The 23,523-nt window shown below is 39.5% G+C and overlaps 2 protein-coding genes across 2 annotated transcripts in view; one reads left to right on the top strand and one right to left on the bottom strand.

Moving 5' to 3' along the window:
* Positions 1 to 1,673: 1,673 nt before the first annotated feature.
* Positions 1,674 to 6,139, bottom strand: anapc16 (anaphase promoting complex subunit 16). Its single transcript, XM_084078075.1, has 4 exons — positions 6,031 to 6,139; positions 4,708 to 4,867; positions 2,889 to 2,963; positions 1,674 to 2,273 (listed from the first exon to the last, which is right to left on the bottom strand). Exons 2-4 carry the CDS (start codon positions 4,844 to 4,846, stop codon positions 2,164 to 2,166), a joined length of 324 nt encoding a protein of 107 aa, XP_083934201.1. The 5' UTR covers positions 4,847 to 4,867; positions 6,031 to 6,139; the 3' UTR covers positions 1,674 to 2,163.
* A 61-nt stretch (positions 6,140 to 6,200) lies between these two features.
* The window catches only part of ascc1 (activating signal cointegrator 1 complex subunit 1), a 28,569-nt gene continuing 11,246 nt past the window's right edge, over positions 6,201 to 23,523 (top strand). Inside the window, exons 1-9 of the mRNA XM_084077951.1 lie at positions 6,201 to 6,399; positions 7,352 to 7,457; positions 7,584 to 7,681; positions 8,154 to 8,332; positions 9,206 to 9,339; positions 10,043 to 10,162; positions 10,953 to 11,077; positions 12,178 to 12,251; positions 14,680 to 14,811. Of these exons, the coding sequence (XP_083934077.1) occupies positions 6,282 to 6,399; positions 7,352 to 7,457; positions 7,584 to 7,681; positions 8,154 to 8,332; positions 9,206 to 9,339; positions 10,043 to 10,162; positions 10,953 to 11,077; positions 12,178 to 12,251; positions 14,680 to 14,796 (1,071 nt within the window). The 5' untranslated portion in view covers positions 6,201 to 6,281 and the 3' untranslated portion in view covers positions 14,797 to 14,811. The remainder of the gene's footprint in view (positions 6,400 to 7,351; positions 7,458 to 7,583; positions 7,682 to 8,153; positions 8,333 to 9,205; positions 9,340 to 10,042; positions 10,163 to 10,952; positions 11,078 to 12,177; positions 12,252 to 14,679; positions 14,812 to 23,523) is intronic.

Genomic DNA, 23,523 nt, shown 5'->3' with positions numbered 1-23,523 from the left:
TTCTCCGTGGGATGTTTTGATTTCTAAGAACTTTTCGAATTTCTAAGAACAATTTATTCAGATTCCGATTCTACTTCTAAATCAGTTTTGCGAAAAACTGATGTTTCTATGTCAGTGGTCCTCAAACCTTTTCATGTGAAGGACCCCCAAAATGTATTTGGCCGAGGACACCCATCTCAAATATTTTGTTCCAGGGACCCCCAGAAGCAAAGATTTGAGTTAAAAATGTTTGCTTTAAACAATATATTAAAAGATTTGCACCAATTTTCACGATTGATTTTTTTTTTGCAGATCTACAAGCTTGTTTAAAGTCTGAAACTATGACAAGCTATGACGGTACTTGAAAGGAACAAAAGTATTGACGAAAACAAATGTACAGTATGCTGTCGCGCATTATTGGTAAAAGAAAAACAAACATGTGCTGTGTGTGTGTGGGACCCAGCTGGAGGTGTGCCCAGTGAGGTCATGTCCTTACATGATATGCATAAAATTAAGACAATCGCACACACCCAGTACAGTACAATCTGTACTGACCCAGCCCTCCTTTGTATGAAAACATCCATTCAGCCAACTGAGACACGAAGCACAGCACAGCATATTTCCTCACTGTCACATAGCAGAAAGTCCAAAATAACTAGCGCCACGGTTAGGTTTCCATAACAAAGCCTCCATAACAATAAGCCCATTCAAAAAGCAGCAAGACTTCTAATATATTTCAACCAGCTAGATAATGTGACATTTATCTAGTCTCTAAAACCATTGATCTGGGCTTTATGGATTGGAATCAGTCTGGTACTCAGGCTGGTAATACTGTGTTGCTGTAGTCTGTTTTGTATCTCTGTTTTCATATGGACCTATTGTGTCTGAAATTAAGTTTATCATCATCATTATACAGATTATTTGAAATGAAGAAATTGAGGACAAATTATGAAGCAGGAAATATACAGCAAAATCCTTTCAGAGTTAAACATAATAACACTAAGGGTTTTACTGTGTATGTGGACACTCCTGGATTCAATACTCTGTAGGACAGTGGTTCTCAAAGTGGGGTCTGAGGACCCCTACGGGTTCTTCGGCGGTTCCCAGGGGGACCCCAGCTACATTTTTTATAGTTGGAACCAAATGGACCGTCCAAAGATGTGTAACTCTTGAGTGTACACATGTACACATTTGCACGCTCTCAGAGTTATGGGGGTCCGTGAGCTAATGCATACCAAACTGGGGGTCCTTGAAATTATTAAAAACGTTGGTGATGTACCATCAGTCTACCACTCTGTTTACAGCCTCCCTTTGTTCTGCTCAAGAGTGAGCAAGCAGCTGTGAGGGCCGTTTGAAGGGGGCGGAGAGAGAGACCGAGGGAGCAGGCAGCAGTTTCTTTAGATTTATGAGGGTGACAGTGCAGCCATGTGGAAAAACAATGCCTTGCTGCAAGGGATGTATTAAGTCAACCTAGATACTCTGCCCTTGCACAATAAGGACTGTCAAAGCACATCTAAAGCCTGTTTAAGGAGTCCGTTGGAGGAGATTGCTCTAGTCAATCACAATACTTAACACCATAGAATGGCACACTGTACATTTGCCTAATATATTATTAAGTACAGGATTTTCTTTCACGTTTGTATGGGTTCAAAGATGACAATATGAGTGCTACAAAAGCTAACTGTACACATGCAAACTGTAAATTAGTGATTTATTCATAAATCATTAAATATCTGCTAACTGTGTACATGGAAATAATAGTAAATCAGTGATGAATTCATAAATCATTACATTTCCGGCCGCTGACAATTCTGTAACAAAGCGTTCATTCTTGTGGAACACAATTAGGGCTGCACAATTAATAATGCAAACCAGCATTTAATTCAACAGATGAAAATTGCTAAATATTTTAGTGAAACATTTATTTATATTTAAAACCCTGCCAAAATAAAAATAAAACACAATATATGCAAAACTTTAATGAAACAATTTCCTTTTCCTGAAATCATTATCTAGCAAAATAGGCAGGATGTTAATTTAGCCTTAACTGAGCAGCCCTAAATGAAATACAAACAAGATACATTTTAAACTGAATAAAACTCTTTACTTCTATAATCCCCTCACCAAACACACAGTCTATGTGGCTGACATGTCAACCAAAGGCACCTATAGAAGAATTTGAATTTACGATGGTGTGAATCCCAATAGCTGTTCAATTGGTTTATATCGCCACTCATCTGCCTCCAGTTCTTCAACCAAACTTGCAAGTTTCTCCATTCGAGATACCTGTTGGTCTGTGAGAGAACGAAACAGGTACATCCAGTAGTTAGGGTTACTGATTTATGAAGAACAGTGGTGTAAAGTAACTCAAGTACTGTACTTTAGTACAATTTACTATTTTTGACTTTACTGGGGTATTTCCAATTTTCATTTTGGTTATTATTACAAAACATACATTACCCACTTCAGCCCTATACATTTCCGCCATTTGAAAAAAGCCGATCTACAAGCGACACATTGTGAATTGTAGATCTGCTATTTTCAAACGTTTTTTTTATACATTTTGTACATTTGAAAACTTGTGAAATGGGACATTCTGCCTAATGGTATACTTTCTACTTTTGGTACTTTAAGTACATTTTGATACCAATACTTTTGTACTTTTACTCAAGTAAATTTAGAATTCCGTAACAGAGTATGTCTACATTGCAGTATTGATACTTTTACTCAAGTAAAACATTTTAGCACTTTTTCCACCACTGATGATGAACCGTAACCACTTAAACCCTCTATTCTTAAAAATGTTTTTTTCCATCTACACCAAATCTCTCCACCTAAAAATAGACAATCTACAAGCTCACAAACATTCCCTCAAGTGGTTAATTTGCGTATAAAAATCACAGACTTACCGTGCTTAACCTGTTTCAGGGTTGATGCAACTTGGTAGCTGAAAACGGACTCGCATAAAAATCGGTCGGAGCCATCTGAAAAATAGGTCGACACACAAAGAGTTTTGTTTAGATGCTCTTTGAAACAAAATTAATACAATAAAATAGTGCCACTAATAGTAATCATTTCACTTATACCCAGGGTGAAGCAACAGCATACACCCTATAATCTACTGATGTCAAAATGCGTTTCATGTAAACAGAAGCATAAATTGGAGTCATCTCATTAAGACCGTGAAAGCATCCGTGTCATTTTAGATTTTAGCTAAAAAGCATTGGTTTATACTTTGGCTATTCAAAAATAGCAGATATACAAGCTCATAGCGCGGCATGTTGTAGATCTGCTATTTTAGAAAAATCTTGAAAATGTGTGCAAATCTTTGAATGGATTAACTCAAATCTTTGATTCTGGGCACAGGCGCCGATTTATGTGCACGCTAGTGGGGGCACAACTCGACCCCCACGGCCATTAGCCTAATCTATTGTAGTTTCACCAGATGTACCATTATTCAGTTACTGTTCATGTACTGAACATTAAACAGGATGTTATTAAAACACTTTGAACCGTCGGAAAGATACAGGAGCAAGCCACAAAGTACTGATCTACTGTAGCATCTAGGTCAATTACTTCATCTACATATGACACACATATAAACTGCCAAAAAGATAACAGGCCACTAAGTCTGCTGTATATACTTGAGGTTTGCTCAACCCTCCTGAAAAAAAAAGATTGGAAAGGAGCCAGATATACTGTGATATGCTGTGTAGCCACACGTGATTGAGTACTTTATTAACAGTTTGCCAATGGTTCAGTGGTACGATTTTATGAATGTCCTAGGGCTTTTTTTTAATGACACGACTCACTCATGACTTTTCAGCACGTTTCAACATAAGTAGGCTATACTTAAAATAATCAGACAACTTGTCTTTACTTGAATGACAGGGATAACCTAGTTAGAGTGTCTTCTCTAACCCTAGACCCGAAACACCTGTCGACCCCAGGCTACAACACTGATGATACGTCCCAGGGGCATCCACGTGATGTTTTTTTTTTTTAAATGGCAACATACGTTTATCAGGAAACTGTTTTGAGAAACATTTGTAGAATCGGCCTCAGGTCGTAATTGGTTATACATTACAGGGTCAGCTTTTATTTACCCTCAATTAGCCCTGAATCCTGCAGGGTTTGGGGTTAGGATTAGTGTTAACATAAGGCTGAAGGAACATAGACACACTCCCAACAACAACACCTTCCACATTACTTTGATGGGCCTATCCGGAACGCAGAAATGCCATAAATACTTACCAGACAAAAACGACCAAACAAAGGAGCCCCTAAGCCCCACACTGCTGCTGTCTCTTTAGTTTTGGCTGTTTATTCTCATTACTTCTGGCCTAAGCAGGGGTTGACACTAACGGTTGCCCGACTGCCCGTGGCAAGTAAATAAAATAAAACGTTGGGGCAAGTGGTCTTCATTATATAATATATAAGAACAAATAATGCTACCGTTTTACAAGTAGCAGTTGCGATCATTCAGACAAAGTGACTGTCGCAACTCGCCAGTTATTGATTGGGTGTAACATGAATTTGATTTACTTCGTATTCGGGCAAGTGGGCATAACCTTTGGGCAAGTACAACTTGACCTGTGCTTGCCAGACGGTGCCCGGGATCGAACCCATGACCTTGTGGTCGAAAGGCGAGTGCTCTCCCGACTGAGCTGCCCGGACACAGGGAATCAAGAGAATTATTATCATTATTATCATAACCACTTAACTGACCTTCCATCATTTCCCCTGCTCCTTTGGGGTAGGTGTAGAGGACCTTCCTGGGTGGGATGAGCTCTGAAGCGCTGAAGCCTGAGCCAGCAGAGGACCCGCTCACACCTCCAGCTGAGGAAGACGAGGAGGACGCTGCCATCCTGTGCTTCTTCTTAATTAGCTAAACTCACAAAACAAAACAAAACACGACTGTAAACCTTGCATAACATGGTCACAGTATGAGTTGATACTTGAACGTTTTACATAAATTAAGCCAGTGATTCTTCTCAAACGTTTTCATGTCAAGGAGCCCTAAAATGATATGTATTTTGGCCACAGACCCCCTTATGAAAATATTTTGGGCCAGTGCCCCAAAAAATTGCTGATGTACAAGCTTGCATGTCCCCTTTCAAGTTAAAAATGGATTTAAGAAATATTGTTAAAATACCAGATCTACAAGCTCACAATGCGTTGCATTGCGACACATTGTGAGATAGTGGATCTGGTATTTTCAAATGGCCGAAATGTATATTATTATACTGTAGGGCTGAAGTGGTTCATGTAGTTTTTTAATAATAATCAAAATCTGCAAAGTAACTCGTAACTAAAGTTTTTATATAATTGTAGTGGAGTAAAAAGTACGATATTTTACTCTGAGATGTAGTGGAGTAGAAGTAAAAGTATTGACATTTGGAAATACTCCAGTAAAGTAAATAGTTACATACCTCAAAATTGTACTGAAGTTCAGTACTTGAGTAAATGTATATAGCTACTTTACACCACTGGTCTTTCTTGATCCAAGACTACTATACTGCTCAAAAAAATAAAGGGAACACTTTGATCCCTTAATTGTTTTGAGTTTTTTCATGAACTGTGTACATAATGCTAACGAAAACTGCGCAAAAGAATTAAGGGATCAAAGTGTTCCCTTTATTATTTTGAGCAGTGTATAATAGAACAGTGGGGCTATTTATTACTTATAAACTGACCACGTTAACTTAAGTAGTAGTATATACAATATGACATTTAGGCGTTTTTCAGGCCAAGGACCCCCATATGAAGCAGTACACTTATACCTCTTTGCCAAAAATAGCCAATCTACAAGCTCTACAAGTCTCTTAGTGCGAGACGTTGTGAGCTTGTAGATCGGCTATTTTTGGCTAAAGTTCTCCTCATAGGGCTACGGTTCAACTAAGTAGTTAATGTAAAAAAAAAAACATCATATCAGAAATCACACAAACATTTGGCAACCCCCTGTTGTAACTCTGAGGACTCCCTAGCCTAGGGATCCCGGACCCCCTGTTAAAGACCCTGTGGGTTAGATTATGAAACAACTCAACCTACCGTCGCGACGGAATTAATTCTAAAAGGCCTTCTTTTATTTTCGTCCTGAAGCACTTTGTTGTTGTTTTCCTCTCGCTGTGCTGCTGGTACAATTTCACGACATACGACAGTCAGCTACAACGCTTTACGTTTAAAGACAGCGGCTGCGCAGTGTCACCCATCATAGAGTTAAAGGGAATCATCAGATATTTAGAGTCACATTTGAGCTGGTTTTATTTGTTGTTTTGTATTAAAATTCACGCAACATAATAATGGAAGTTCTACGTCCAGCTCTTATCAATATAAATGGGAGAATGTACAGGCGGAATCAGGTAAAAGAGGAACGCTATGAAGAGGAAGAAGATGATTTTTCTTACGTGGATCCTCCTGGTATGTTTGTTTATTAGTTTATTTGGATGGATACAGGATATATATATTTGAAAAATGGTCTGTAATGTAAAGTATACATGATGTGAACATGCAGGTAAATCATTGTTATTATATACATTATTATATACAGACTGAATTATATTATATCATATGGTTCTCAATTATATGGTGTAGTAAAAATCATTGCATAAATAATCTTCAGTGGTGTTAAGTAACTAAAGTACATTTACTAAAGTACTGTACTTAAGTAGTATTTCCAATGTTCAATACTTTTACTTCTACTCCACTACATCTCAGAGGCAAATATTGTACTTTTACTCCACTACAATTATTTGAAAACTTAGTTACTACTTACTTTGCAGATATAAATGATTATATTCTAAAACATACATCAACCACTTCAGCCCTATTTTATACATAGGCTATTTGAAAAAAAACACCTTAGTACTTTTACTTTTGGTACTTTAATTATGTTTTGATGCCAATACTTTGTCAGGCCTTTTAACTTGAAAGTTATTTTATTTTATGGTATTGCTAAAATATCGAGAGAAATATCCTATGCTAAAATAGTACTTCTTCCACCACTGAACATCTTAATTATACCTCAACGACCATAGTTATAATTTCAGGTTTACAAGCAGAGATATACTCAGTCTACACAAACCAAGAAACACTAAACGATGTGCAGTATGTGTACTGTTAGCCGTAATCAAAAAGAAGAGATATTTCTTTAGATTTCTCTGATTTACTTGCCTGTATGAGTTGTAATTATGATTAAACCACAAACATAACATATCCTTATGAAGAATGTGACATGATATGAACACCATAATGTATTGAATGTTATGCACTATGTCTTCAGCTGTGTACAGGCAGGACTAGGCACATTATTATCATAGTGTTTATAATAACTTAAGTGATATGCATTATGCTTGTTGTTTGTCATGTTTAGAAAGCGAGGACTTTCCTGCAGATGAAGCCAGCTGTGATAGCAACCAAATCGAACAAACTGATAAAGGATTCAGATGTGCCATAGATGTCCCAAGTGTTCTCTACAAGTGAGTTGATGAAACACATTGATGTCCGTTTTATCCTGGTTAATGTTGATACTGACACTGTGTCTGGACAGCAAGATTCTCTACGTGCCTTTTTTAAATTTCTGTCCTTTTCTCTGGTTCTTTTAGATACATCATAGGAAAGAAAGGAGAGACACGTAAACGTCTGGAGATAGACACCAAAACAACCATCAACATTCCAAAACAAGGCATGGAGGGACAGATTGGTGAGCTTAAACCATAGGCTTAAAGGGATAGTTCACCCCAATGGATATTGTTTCGTTTTTGTCGCATTCCTAAGCCAATACTTTGATGACCAGCGGACCGGTAGGCAGCGGTTCCGGTAGGAGACACAAAGGATACTCTTTGTGTCTCCTACCAGAACCGCTGCCGGTTCTGGTAGGTACAGTAATACATTAACCACTTTAGCCATATTTTATACATAGGCTATTGGAAAATAGCCGATCTACAAGCTCACAACGCGTCGCGTTGTGATCTTGCATTGTAGTACTTTTACTTTTGGTACTTTAAGTATATTTTGATGCCAATACTTTTGTACTTTTACTCAAGTATCATTTTGAACACAGGCCTTTTACTATTTTTTATAATGTGGTATTGCTACTTTTACTTAAGTAAAATATCAGAGTACTTCTTCCACCACTGTTTTCAACTAAAACGTTCCATCTTCCTCTCTGCCAGTTATCACCGGTTCCCAGAGAGCTGCGGTGGCCTCTGCTCTCACACGAGTCGAGGTCCTCGTCGAGAGCTTCCGCAAGAAGCAGCCGTTCACACACTTCCTGTCGTTTCCTCTGAACGCCGCTCACATCCAGGAAGGCTTTCTGAGGTTCAAAGAGGAGGTCCTGGAGCAGTGTTCACAGGTACTGTATACAGCGATTAAGACCTGAGGCGATTCCTAAAAATGCGCTATGAGCTTGTATATCTGCTATTTTTGAATAGCCAAAGAAATCTAAAGTGACACAGATGCGTTCCAGGTCTTAATGGGATATTAATCAATTTAATTGATTATAAAGAATAATAATAATCGATACGTTACGAAAAGAATCAATCCATATTTCGGGCATGTCATTATAGGTAAAACAAAAAAAAGGAATTTAAGAAATAGTGTAGTGAAAATATTTTCACTATTTTTGCTGTCTGTATATAAAATAAGTTGTAGTATAAAATATAGTAGTATAAAGTAACACCTAAGTGGTCCAGACTGCCAAGGACGACTTTGACGAGTTTTTGTGCTTTTTTTGAAAAAAAAAAGTTGTATATATTTTGTTTTTATTCACTTCCTGGTTAAAGTAATTGGGAAATATTCTGTATCTCGGCTCCTGGGTTTTACTATGTATTTTTGGCGAGACATTTTGGCTATTTTCAACAGCGTATAACAAGCAAACATTTTTCTTTTTTTTTGCGGAAGCACAGTGAAACCCTCCGTGATTAGCAACCATCAGGGGATCGATCATACTGGAGTTAAATATTCTGTGACTACTCATCAAAAAAAATCGAAAAATCTCTGGCACTGGGCAAACACAGCCAGAAATAAGTCTGGCACTGAATGAGTTAAGAAGATCATGATAGTTGCAGCCCCACAGCGCCACGGACAATTTAATGATATCAAAGATGACATTTATGAATAAAGGATGCAGTAAGTATTGTGTGTCCTCAATACCGTGTGCACCTGAAACCTGATCCCAACTGTAACATTGCCGTCGCATATTGTTTTTCTCCATTGTGTCACATAGGATCATGGAATAGAGGACAGCATCTTTCAAAACCCTGCCAAGCTTCACCTGACAGTTGGCACCCTGGTTCTGTTGAGTGACCCTGAAGTGACCAAAGCATATGAACATCTCCAGGAGTGTCAGAACTTCATCAGGTAGGCTTTAGACCCACTGTCTGGCTTCAAGGCAATATATATATATGTTTTTTAAAGCAATTTTTAACTCAAATCTTTGCTTCTGGGGATTCTACAAATGTCTTCTAAACAGTTTTTTTTTTTTTTTAAACTTGTTGCTATAATATCAGTGTTTCTCAAACCTTTTTCATGTCAAGGACCACCCAAAATGATATGTATTTGTCCGCGGACCCCCCATCTCAAAATATTTTATTCCAGGGACCCCCCTCCCCCCAGAAGCAAAGATTTGAGATAGAAATGATAAATATATTCAAAGATTTGCACACATTTTCATGATCTTTTCCCCCAAAAATTGCGGATCTACAAGCTCATAGCACGGCACTCGGTGCCGTGCTATGAGCTTGTAGATCGGCTGAATGACTTGTAGATCGGCTATTATCCCCCTATTATCAAAAGATTTTTATACATTTTAAAAACTTGTGAAATGGGACATTCTGCATAATGAGTACTTTCTACTTGTGGCACTTTAAGTACATTTTGATACCAATATTTTTACTCAAATAAATTTTGAATTCTGGACTTTTACTTCTTTCTACAGTCTTTCTACATTGCAGTATTGATACTTTTACTTAAGTAAAAAAATATGGAGTACTTTTTCCACCACTGCTGTAGTCTCAAGTCTGTCATTAACCATAATATGTGCGTTTCACTGCCCCGCCACCAGAGACATCACTGAGGGGAAGCCTCTACCTCTGGAGGTGACGGGCGTGGAGTACATGAACGACGACCCTGCTGTGGTGGATGTTCTGTATGCCAAGGTCAACGTCAAAGATGGGACCGACAAGTAAGGAGACCCGATCCTACATGAATTATAATATCATATGAAGTTTTCCTTGACCTTGATTACGCATCTGATCTGTGTCATTTTCAGATTTCTTTAGCTATTCGAAAAATAGCAGACATACAAGCTAATGAGCTTGTATATCTGCTATTTTTCAAAACTGTTTTTTGAAAACTAAACAAACTCATGCGTTTAAAAAACAAAAAGGATTTAGAAGACATTTGTAGAATACACAGAAGCAAAGATTTTAGTTACAAATGTTTGCTGTAAAAAAGTTATATATTCAAAGATTTGCTAAATTATTCACAATTTAAAAAAAATAGCAGATCTACAAGCTCATAGCGCGGCACTCGGTGCTGCGCTATGGGCTTGCATATCTGCTATTTTTGAATAGCCAAAGTATAAAATAATGGTTCAAGTGAAAATAGCAGAAAGATGGGACTGACAGTAAGGAGACCCGATACTACATGAATTATAATATCATATGAAGTTTGCCTTCTTGACCTTGATTACGGGCTCACGTCGTCTGCCAAGTCTATACTTAACATTGATTTATTCTTGCTGCAGTTGCATCATGGTCAGTCATTGTGTGACGTGTGTGTGTGTGATATGTGTACTCCCTACTGAGAGCATGTTGATACTTATAGATGTACGACGGTGGCGCGCACTGAAAATATCCGATCCACAAGCTCACAACGCGTCGAGGACCTGCGGCGTGTTGTGAGCTCGTATATATTGGGTATTTTCAGTTGTGCGACACATAAATCAGGCGTGTGGTGTCATTGTGCTTCAGGCTGCAGGTGGTCGCTGACCGGCTTGTGGAGCACTTTGTCTCTGCGGGGCTGATGGTCAGGGAATGGGACAGGGTCAAGCTGCACGGCACCGTCATGAACACTCTGTTCAGGAAAGATTCCACAGGTAAAAGCAAAAAATAAAAAAAACAAGATTTGTTGTGCAAATTGTATGATGTTACACAAACACAAAAATGGGTTACAAAATCGTGGGATAAAAATGTATAAAGAAAAAGGAAAATGTTTCAGTCATGAGATTTTCTCTCTCTTTTAATCCATGTCTTCACTGATTCAATTTCCCCTTTATTTATCTAATGGCTGTACTTGGAACTGTAGGGACAAGGGGAGGGAGGAGGGAGGGACGGGGGGAGGCGGAATTACAGCACAATTACAACAACAAATTCTAGAAGAGAGGCGTCAGGGCAGCAATGCTCTCCTCCCTTCTGCTCTCACAACTGTGTTGACGTGCACCGGACCGTGTGTTTTCCAGCTACTCGCACAATTGCTTCATTCAGTTTGGCCATGGATCAAGTCCAGCCCTAGCCACCGACCCATGAGTTTTTACTGGGCTGCTCAGCAGCAGCAGCACAACACAAAGGAGTGCATGGCAGGTTGACTGCTGACCATGTTTGCAAGGTCGGGAACAAGGACTGTTGTTTTTGTGTTGACTCAGTCTCAGTGTTGTTGACCTTGTTAAATATAATATACCGCGGTCTCAGTTTCTCACAAATAAGGTGTGATGCTGATGAGTTTGCCCTCGTCTCTCTTATGGCAAGGAAGCACGTTTAACCCATTACAACCGGGAAAGCATCTGTGTCTTTTAGATTTTATCGTTGGGCTATTAAAAAATAGCAGATCTACAAGCTCACAGTGCGTCACCTAGTGCAGTGCTGCGAGCCTGTACAGCTGCTATTTTAGAACATTTTTTAAAATCTTTTGAAAGTGTTTGCATTCTGCAATAATGTAGCATTCTTTAACACAAATCTTGATGGGGGCGGGGGGGGGGGGGATGTGCGGCCAAATACATATCAATTTGGGGGTCCTTGACACACAAAAGTTTGAGAACCACTGATTTAGAAGGCATTTGTAGAATCGGCCTCAGGTCTTCTTAATGGCTTAAGTTATCCAGCCTAGGCTGCATGTCGGCTAGTTGAACTTGTTTTGTGTTGTTTTAAGTTGTTCAGCATATCATTTTACTCTCTGTTTGTTTGTGCACTTGGTTTCCAGCTGAAGACAGGGGCGGACAAGGAAGACAAAACCTGAAAGACAGAGAGGCATTTGACGCCAGAAACGTATTAAAGGTCAGCCATCATGATGCCACACTCATGCCTGCTACGGTACTTAAAATGTTTCTGAATGCAGTGGTGGAAGAAGTACAAAATAGCAAATCTACCACCTCACAACGTGCCACGACGTGTTGTGAGCTTGTAGATCTGCTATTTTCAAATAGCCTACGTATAAAATAAGGCTTAAGTGGTTAATGGACGTTTTATAATATGATAATTTATATCTGCAAAGTAACTAGTAACTAAAGTTTTCAAATAATTGTAGTGGAGTAAAAGTACAATATTTGCCTCTGAGAAGTAGTGGAGTAGAAGTAAAAGTATTGGAAATACTCCTTTAAAGTAAAGAATACCTCAACATTGTACAGTACTTGAGTACATGTACTTAGTTACTTTACACCACTGGCTGAATGACAACATCCAGATATTTGCTAACTTGTTGGTACTGTGGCCAGAACCAAATGTCCAAGAAATGCCACTTGACATTTCTAGTTTAGTGTTCTGTCCTTTAGCCAGTTGAAATATAGTTACCCTTAACTGTTTTTGGCATCAATTTGAGGCCCATTATAAAAAAAAAAGGTTAAGTTTGTATTTGGCAGCGACGGTTTAGATTAGAACATACCGTACACCACATTGAGTGTATTTTTAGTGCCTCTGTTATTATGAATCAGCCTGCCCTCTTGTGGTTGGCCTCCACCATAAATTAAAAACAGGAACAAATCTTATCTGATGTTCCCACTTCCCAGACAAAAATTTGCACCGGGGTGAGAGTATTGATTTTTGGATAGGCTGAATGCCCTTTGTCTGATCTTACTTTTGGCAGAAGACTCCACAGACCTATTGCAACATTCATTTGTAGGAGCCAAAAGTTATTTGTAAATTGGGTGCTTTTCTGAAAAACGTTCTTCCTCTGTTCAAAGGATGCATGCCAGGCCTTTTGCCACGTCTGTATGAATGTTGTTATGTATACTGTGTATGAATCTGTGCTCCATACCATGTGAACATGGTTGTGACTCGTGAGTTAAATAAATGATGATGATGATTAGTAGGCCTATGTATGGGCGTGCCTGGGCCGTAGCGTGGCGGTCCAGGCACCCTAGGCTGCAATGCCAGCCTGACAGGCCAAAACGAAAAAATCTTCAGTATGTATGGGCGTCCGGGTGGAAATAGAGTTCAATAATGTCCCCATCGGTACCTCTGGCTTGGCCCTGCACTCCCAGCTAGGGGTGCAACAGTTAATCAAAGTAATCGATTATAATATTTAAAAAGTGATAATTAAATGGAAATAATAAATAATCAATCCCTATTCTGGGCATGCCATTATGGGTGAAAAGTCTATAATGTCATGCACATGCACACACACACACACACACACACACACACACACACACACACACACACACACACACACACACACACACACACACACACACACACACACACACACACACACACACACACACACACACACTTATTTGCAAGAGACCATTGTGCGCCAGTTGGGGAGGGTGGGAGAAAATCCCCTTGTTATATCTTGTGATACTCATTATAGTGGATATGACAAATTATGCTGTGATTATTTCCACCAAGAATCACACACAAGAGCACCTGCCAAATATCCAATTGTCAGTCACCATAGTAACACCCTGTTTGTGAGCAAGTTTACTTTTTTCTCTCTCTTTTTTTTTACATTTGTATTCCTTGCCAACAATCTTGTTTGTGTGTAGAGAAGACCAAATCACAAGAATAACAACCAAAGCGAGTCATTCTTTCCACAAGGCTGACTCCAAAATATAGAGTTGCCATATTAATAACCCTTATGTTGATTATATGGAGGAGTCATCATGATATGATGATGATAGATGACTGTGTAGCAGCTCAGTGATTCCAAACCTGTGGGGGGAAAAGTCATGGTATTTTATGGTCATGGTATGATTTTTGGTCGACTAAATCAACAGTTTATTTTGGCAACAAAAATGTATTTTGGCGGGCTTTGATGGTATCGTAATGGCAGATTCTACACTTGGTTGCATGCTGAAAATAACCGATCTACAAGCTGCAACGCGTTGTGAGCTTGTAGACCTGCTATTTTCAGAGCACACCACCCGAGTGCAACCAAACATAAAATGACTCGTCTTTTAGTTCTACTGGATCTCGTCTCCACACGTCCCTCCTAACATTTTAGTCTAGTTTCTATTTGTTGACGAAATTGTCAATATATTTAGTCTTAGTTTTAGTCGTCATAGTTTCGTTTTTATTTCGTTTTCATCATTGAAAAAAGGTAGTCGACAACATTTTTCGTCGTGGTTTTAGTCGATGAAATTAACACCAGGTGCCAGGCTCAGCTATTCACAGCACGATGCACCGTCCAACAAAATGAGCTATGAGGTTTTGCAGTCGCGTTTAGATGCGATTCATAGTGACATCTTTTGCTCTGTCATTGTAGAACTTCGGCGCCTATCAGTTTGGAGAGTTTGACCTGGCTGCTGTCCACCTGTCCCAGAGGTATTCTACAGATTGCACTGGATACTACACGTCTGCTGGCAGCATCAAACTCCCATGATCATCATTTACTCAGGTAAACGATATAGCAGAGACTCAGTGGTGTAACTTAAAGTACATTTACTCAAGTACTGTACTTAAGTACAATGGTGAGGTATTTTTTTTACTTTACTGGAGTATTTACAGTTTTCAGTACTTTTTCTTCTACTCCACTACAACTCAAAGGCAAATATTATACTTTTACTAGTTACTTTGTAGATTTGGATTATTATCAGTACAAAACATACATTAACCACTTCAACCCTACATACATTTCAGCCATTTGAAAATAGCCGATCTACAAGCTCACAATGCGTCGCTTTGTGAGCTTGTAGATCAGCTATTTTCAAACGATTTTTATACAATTTATACATTTGAAAACTTGTGAAATGGGACATTCTGCATAAGGAGTACTTTCTACTTTTGATACTACAAGTACATTTTGAATTCCAGCCTTTTACTTGTAACAGGGTATTTCTACATTTCAGTATTGATACTTTTACCTGAGTAAAGAAATGTGAATACTTTATCCACCACTGCAGAAAATGCACAAGATAATGTAGCGATGCCACGGTCTAAATATCAGTGTCCAGTAGGTGGCAGTATAAGATATTAAATGAATGGAGAGGGATGTTATTGTTAAATGCCACCTCAGTTATATCAACTAAATGAAGGATGGTTGCCAGCCTAAAATGTTTCTGCTCACTGAGCAATTGATCAGAGAGCAGAGTTTATTCAACAGATAAAACATGCACAGTCACACACTCATTCTGAAATGCTCCATTCTGAATGACTTGAGTTTATGTAGAGAATTTGTTTTTTTTGTTTTTATGTTTTTTCTACATACTCTGTGCCTTTTATCCAAAGTGCTTTACATTTTGTTTTACATTCAGTCATGCACGCACGCCATTCCGTGGTATCGGAATGGCATAGACTGACATACTCACCGATATCAGCATTTTAGGCAATATCGGCAGCTTTTCCCATGCTGGTATCGGCATCGGAACAACTCTAATCAGGAGCAGTTCAATGTCTTTGCTCAAGGACACTTCAGCAGAGCTGGGGATTGAACCCGGCAACATTCCAGTTTCACTGACACATAATTTCTTTCATGAGAGAGCTCCCTGCTAAGAACCCCCACCCCCCACCGGCCCCAGTAAGCAGAACAGAACCAAACTCTGTTCAACACTTTAATCATCTCTGTTTTGTTCATAGAGTTTTGGATAAAATCCAAAATGCTGATTTTCCTTTTTTGTGACCTGTTTTTTGTGTGTGTGTGTTTTTTTATGGCTACATTACATATTTGGAATGAAGTTTGTTGGAATGAAGAACTCTATCGTTCTCTATGCAGAGACAGTATGTAGGTTGGTCAGTTCTGTATATAGAATGCCAATTGTATGCATACTCTAGTGTACATTCTCCTAGTAAAACACCATCAGCCTGCTTGCAATGGAGCATGTGACATATCTAATAGAACAGTTACAAAATGACTACATGCATATAGCGCTATGAGCTTGTATATCTGCTATTTTTTTAAATCGTAAACATTTGTGCAAATCTTTGAATATATATTTAAAGCGAACATTTGTAAGATTTGAGTCAAAAATGTTCCCTTTGAAAAGTATTTACTGTATATTCAAATATTTGCACACATGTTCAAGATTTTTCAAAAACAACAGATCTACAAGCTCATAGCGCAGCACTCGGTGCCGCGCTATGAGCTTGTATATCTGCTGTTGAATAGCCAAAGTATAAAGTAATGGATAAAGTGGTTACACGGATGCGTTCCCGGTTTGAATGGGTTGATCCATGAATACCATTGACTTGTTTGTTTGTTTGCCAGCAGTGTCCTTCCTGTGCCGTCCGTATAACCTTGTTCCTATCTCGTCCCGGTCGTCTGAGCCCGACATTGAATACAGGCATCGGTTTCAAGAGACAGAGAGACGGTCCCTGTCCCTGTCACAGCTCGGCCCCTCTGGGCCAGACTCCTGTTCTTTGCCCGTTGCCCTGTTCTGACCCCCCCGCAGTGGGGGATGCCCGCTGCTTGGCATGCACCAGGGCAATCGCAGGCTGGCCACGAGTTTGCGCTGATTGGCGCCGAGGGCCTTTTTTTCGTTGTCCGTCTGCTCTGCCAAGCCCTGGACTGCTGACCAAATATTTCAATGGGTTGAGAGCGTGTCGGGCAAAAGTAGAGAAACTAGCCGAGCGTGTAGATTATTTTTGAAACTTTTTTTCAAAGTGAAACTTGAATTTTATCTTTCTGTTTTTATAAATATGTAACCAATGAATAGTATCAACAAGAGTTTGTGACTAAAATAACTACATTGGATACATTAGAATACCGGTTCTTTTGTCCATTTCCTGAAAAGTTACAGTTTTGAATACACAAGTTCCTTCATCACAGGCAACACAAGCAGACCTTCCGGGCATTGTCCGTGGCACATCGTTGGCCATGAAAGTTACTTTTTGGACCTGCCATGGAAAGAGGGCCTAATCAGCTACTGCCCTGGCTCCAAGCAACATGCTTGTTAGTAGCATAATGGAACGGACACAACACGAGCATGTCTGGGAAATGCCAATATTTCTAGCTTGTAAACACACACACACACACACACACACACACACACACACACACACACACACACACACACACACACACACACACACACACACACACACACACACACACACACACACACAGGATCATTTGCAAGCTGATGAAGTCAGATGGCACGCTCTTGATTCTTTGTATGGGACATGATTTAGGATGCAGCCGACTAGGGGTGCAACAGTTAAACAAGCTAATTGAATATAAAACATTTTCTGTAATCAATCATTTCAAGTTGTAGATCTGATATATTCACAATTCTTTACATGACACTGTTGTGTGCCGAAGTATAAAATAGGGCTTAAGTGGTTAATCGAATCATTGATATATGAATGATTTTAAAAACGGATAAAAAAAGGTTCTTGATTAATCAAAAAGTAATCGATAGAATAATCAATAGAACAATAATCAATAGTTGTAGGCAGCCCTACAACAGACAGATGTCCAATAATACAGCTGCTCAAAACACACCAAGAAACCTAAGTCAGTGTATGCAGAGGAAATACTGTGGTAGCGAGAGGTTTATCCTGTATGAGATTTCAGGAGGAATGTCATGCTTTATTTCAGGGTTCGGCAACTTTGATAATGTAGAGGGCCACTATATTTCCACACTCACTCCAGAGGGCCACATTGCATATACTGTACAGAAACCTCTTATCTCCGTATTTTAACCTCTTTCGTAGTTAATGCCCTACTTCGTCATTCTATGTCACACAAAAGTAGCAAAAATAACCGATCTACAAGCTCAAAACGCGTCGCAGAGCGACGTGGTTTGAGCTTGTAGATCTGCTATTTTTTGGGAATCCTGAATGCTATTTGAATCCTGAATAATGTTTTGCTATAGAGCATCGCAGTTGCACAGAATCCGGGTGCCGGAAGTAAATACTCAATGCATTTTTCCCATTGACTTTTCCAAAAATATTTATATCAATGAATTTAAGCCTAGAATCAAGCCATCCAGGATGCTGGTGAATCATGACCATAAAACCTTTTTTTCTGTGATTTTTTTAAATTTTATATTTAATGATATGATATACTATGTTTAATAAATACCCTTTGTTTTGCCGTTTTCAAAAAAGTTTTTTCACAGAATCAAACGTTTTATGGTCATGATTCACCAGCATCCTGGATAGCTTGATTCTTGGCTTAAATTAATTTATATAAATATTTTCGGAAAAGTCAATGGGAAAAATGCATTGAGTATTTACTTCCGGCAACTGGAAGTGGGCGGGAACTGCGACGCTCTATTTAGTGTGGTTGCCCTAACAGGGCAACCAGACTATTGTTCTGGATACACTTTATTTATAGATAAACTTTTTTTCAAACCGCTATTCCTATAAATCGGGAATCGTGCGCTTGTATTTTGCTAAGAGATTGGTTGCATAGTTTAATTGATATTGATTTATTAGTGCATTAAATTTCCCCATCCACTTTAAAGGAGCTACACCATGAATTTAAAAAATAATAATAATATTTGATATCATATTGTTTATGTCCTCAAACGTTTTTCAAAAGGTTTGAGCCTAAATCAAGCCTCAGATATACTCATTCCAGCTAACTTCTCTCTGGCTTATAAAGCACTTTCACCTGCAATACCACATTGTCCTGTTTGGCACGGGGCGCTATGGAGCCAGTTTGTATGCATGTTATGTCCTGGTTCTGTGTGGAAAAAGTAAAAAAAAAAAAAAAAAAAAAATTTAAAAAAAATTAAAAATGAAAAAAAAAAATTTTTTTTTTCTTTTGGATTTTTTTTTTTTGGTTAGAACTGAAAAACGGGAGGAATTGTTCCCAGACGTGACGTAGGGTGGGGGAACAAATCTGACGGACTGTTTTCAGACCAATTTACATAAAAACCACAGATAGCCTATGAAAGCCTGCATGCTCGAAGTCGGGTATTTGTTGGAACAGAAGAGAGGTGGGGGAGACCAAAAACACACAAAAATGAAGAAAAAGTTAAAATTCATGGTGTAGACCCTTTAATGTAAAAGTGAAAAAACTCAAATTCAAGTATTTTTTTCTCAGAAACCGTAAGAGCTAGAGTTACCAGATTTGGAGAGAAGGTTCATAATTTAGTCCGAAATTATTTAAAAAAAAATCACACCATTCGGCCTCATGGTGGCGCTATAACAGCCCCCTTTACGTTTTGGCCTGTAACTCTTGAACCGTAGGTCCTAAAATCAAAATTTCTTTTCACCTGGATTCCTTGGGTCACTACGCATCTCCCCATATAGGCCACGCCCATTTGCGTCAGGATAGATTTTTTGATATTGATTTATTAGTGCATTAAATTTCCCCATCCACTTTAATGGGAATTACAAAAACTCCCATTCAACTATTTTTTTCTCGGAAACCGTAAGGGCTACAGTTACAAGACTTGGAGGGGAGGTTAATAGTTTTTTGCAAAATTATTAAGAAAATAATCACACCAGTCGGCCACATGGTGGCGCTATAACAGCCCACTTTACCTTTTGACCTATAACTCTTGAACCGTAGGTCGTAAAATCAAAATTTATTTTTCCCTGGATTCCTTGGGTCACGACGCATCTCCCCATATAGGCCACGCCCATTTGCGTCAGGATAGATTTTCCGCCATTTTGAATTTTCTTCAAAACACACTTTTTGCTCCTGTTCCTCAACTTTTTTTCCAAATCTCACAAAAATCGGTAAACGTGATCTATGGACCCATACGATAAACCTATCCAAGCGGCATTTTGATAGTCCGTACCGTTCGTCCGTAAATGGCTTCCAAAGTTAGCGGGAGGGGCCCGTTTGACCAAAAATGCCATAAATCACCAACGAAACGTCCGGTCAATCCCAAAATTGAATCACATGTCAAGGGTGGTATACTAAACCAATCCCCAAAAGCATTTCCACTTTGATCCATAGGGGGCGCCACAAATGCACAAAATGTAACCGTTTGATGCAAAAACATGCATTTTGGGGGATCAATCCTCTCAAAATGAAACGCAAGCGATCTCAGGAGTGACGTGACAATGTAATTGGCGCAGTCTCCGACGGTATTCCTCCCGGCGTATTCCTCGAGTCCCGACCGGCGTCGGCGCAACCACACTTTGCAATTGCCAATTGCGACGCGTCTAGTTTTGAATTGGAATCCTGGAAAGTAACATTTTTTATTTAATTTCAAATGCATTTTGTTATACTTATGTTCAGTTTATGAACTTGAATACAAATACATTGTATACATTGTATACTAATATAGACTGAAGTAATTAAAGCGGGTCATGTTTGGAATTGTACCGCTGAAATCAATAGTATATCAGTATTCCGATTTTAACCTGCGGGCCGCATTAAGTGAAGGTGGGGGCCACACGTTTCCCATGTATGCAGTCTATTTAGATGTGTGCGTGTGTATGCGTTTTTTTAATGCATAGTTAAAATGGCACTGCACATTATGACACTTATTAACCCATTGAGACCTGAAGCCGATTCTACATGTGTCCTAAATCCCAACAGTTTTCTGAAAAACGTATGTTTCTATATCAGTGGTGCTCAATCTTTTTCATGTCAAGGACCCCCAAACTTATATGTATTTGGCGAGGGACCCCCATCAAAATATTTTGTTCCAGGGACAGCCAGAAGCAAAGATTTGAGTTAAAAATGTTCGCTTTAAAATAATATATATTCAAAGATTTGCACACATTTTCACGATTTTTGAATAGCCCAAAGTGTAAAATAACGCTTTTTAGCTCAAATCTAAAAATGAGACAATTCCAGGTCTCAATGGGTTAAATTAAAATACATACTCACTCTAGTTTTCATAGATAGCTCTTGTTATCCGGGACTGTGAAACGGACATGTTTTTCATTTTCGTAGATGTTCGGGTTAACTTGTGTTCAAGTGTGTTCATAGATGCTAGTCTTGCATCTTTTGTTTCTTTTGTCCCCGGATGCCTCTCTGAGGCCTAATTAGTCCGTTCTCTGCTTCCTGCAGAGGGATGTTCCCACCCTGACCCTAGAGGATTCACCAATGCGCACAACGTGTCCCCTTTCAGCAAGAGACTGATAAAAGACATTTCACTGCCCGCTCCGCGGAGCCACCGGCATTTTTTTACTCGGATCTTTCATTGTCTTTTGAATTCCTCCTTTTTCGGCAGCATCAACACAAGAGTTACATGTTCGGTGTGAAATCGAAATTGGTTCCATTTGTACACTCTTCGGAGCTAACATTAATGCTGAGTATGTGTCAATTGCATACAGTATACGGAAAGGAGTGTAAGCCAATGGCTTCTTGCAATGTAAAAATCACACCCAGTGTGAAGTGGGCGGTGTGGTCACAGTGGTCATCACAGTGATGGAAGTGATTCACTTAAAAAAAAAACATAAAAGTGTTTTTTTTAAGTCCATACTGCTATTCATAGGGCTGCACATGTGTCATGTGTTTCGCTAGCCAATCACAGTCCTGAATTTGCAAAGTCAGCCAATTACATTACACCTAGTGGTGATGACACGCTGTAATGTGATTGGCTGACTTTGCAAAAGTATAGGTTTGCATTGACTGTGGAAGGGTTAGCGTTGTAGACTGCGTTGTAGACTATTGGCCAATCACGGTGCAGGATTGGTCAGTGTCCAAACCTCACTTATAGTGGGCGGTTACACCGCCCCAAAAAATAAAATAAAATGGTTCCCAAGCCATGTGGCCCATCTCTTGTTTCTGTAGCATGAGGCGGCTTAATGTACAACTACATCCCCCAGCCACGATGTACAAGTACACCGCCTGGACATGAGGCTAGTATTTTGCAGGGACATACCCCCAATCCAACACTTGATGCTGAGTGCCAAGCAGGGAGACACTAGCCTGGTAAACGCTCTCTCCGAAATCTCACAAATACTAATGAGATTTTCGGAGGGAGGGGGGTTTACCAGGCTAGGGAGACACTGGCTGGGTACCATTTTTATAGTCTTTGGTATGACTCGTCTGGGGGAATGAACCCTGCAGACCTCCCAATCTCAGGGTGGACACTCTTTTAACGACAAGGCCAATGAGCTGGTCAGAATTTGTAGGCAATAATGTAATGTAAAAACACATGGTGCATTCTCTGTTGTATACATTTAAGGGTTCCGGGTTATACGTACATTTAACAACCCATTAATACCTGGAACGCATCTGTGTCACTTTTTCATTTGAGCTAAAAAGCATTATTTTACACTTTGGCTATTCAAAAATAGCAGATCTACAAGCTCGTAGCGCGGCACCGAGTGCCGCGCTACGAGCTTGTAGATCTGCTATTTTTTTTAAATCGTGAACATTTGTGCGAATCTTTGAATATATATATATATATTTTCAAAGTGAACATTTGTAACTCAAATCTTTGCTTCTGGGGGTCCTTGGAACAAAATATTGTGAGATGGGGGTCTGCATCCAAATACATATCATTTTGGGGGTCCTTGACATGATAAAGTTTGAGAACCACTGATATAGAAAAAAAAAAATCAAAAAAGTGTTAGCATTTAGAAGACATTTTGTAGAATCGGCCTCAGGTCTTAATGGGTTAAGGGTTATGCGATGCGAGAGTGCGGACTAGCCAACACCAACTCGGTACTCCCGAATCGCTGCTCTTGTCGAGCATCAGGGTCTTGGGCAGTGTTGTTAGCTCCGCTGTCACGACGCAGCGCGTCTACGTAGGTGTGGGTACGCCTCTTTCCTTTCCTGGCTGTGCCCTCACTGCGTTGGCTCCCACAGTGTCAGTTTGCTTGCCACCAAGTTCCGGGTGCCTGACGCAGTGCCCAGCCAGCCTCATCCTTGTCTGGTCTCTGACCTTGTCTGTGACCCGTGGTATAGGTCCCTGTACCACAATAAGTGCCATTCGTATAGCGTTCTTGTGTAGACTCCATCCAGGGCCCCTTTACTGCTGTGCTGTGAGCGTCCATGTCTCGGCCCCCATACAGCAGCATCAGTGGTGTAAAGTAACGAAGTACGTTTACTCAAGTACTCTACTTAACTCATTGAGTGCCCGAATTATGTCTGGCTATTTCTGGGCAGTGTCTGGCTATTTCTGGGCAGTTTTTTTAAAAGTAAAAAAAAAGTGCTTAGGAAGCGAGATACAGCCTTTTTCAGATATAAGTTAAACAAGGAGTAGATGGAGCTGCAAATCTTCAGATAATGATATCTTGGGTTCTAAAA

The sequence above is a fragment of the Gymnoscopelus microlampas genome (genome assembly GCF_963454915.1).
Source record: "Gymnoscopelus microlampas genome assembly, chromosome: 14".
Classification (NCBI taxonomy): Eukaryota; Metazoa; Chordata; class Actinopteri; order Myctophiformes; family Myctophidae; genus Gymnoscopelus; species Gymnoscopelus microlampas.
Note: the sequence above shows the minus strand (reverse complement) of the source record. Positions and strands in the feature narration are given on the sequence as shown.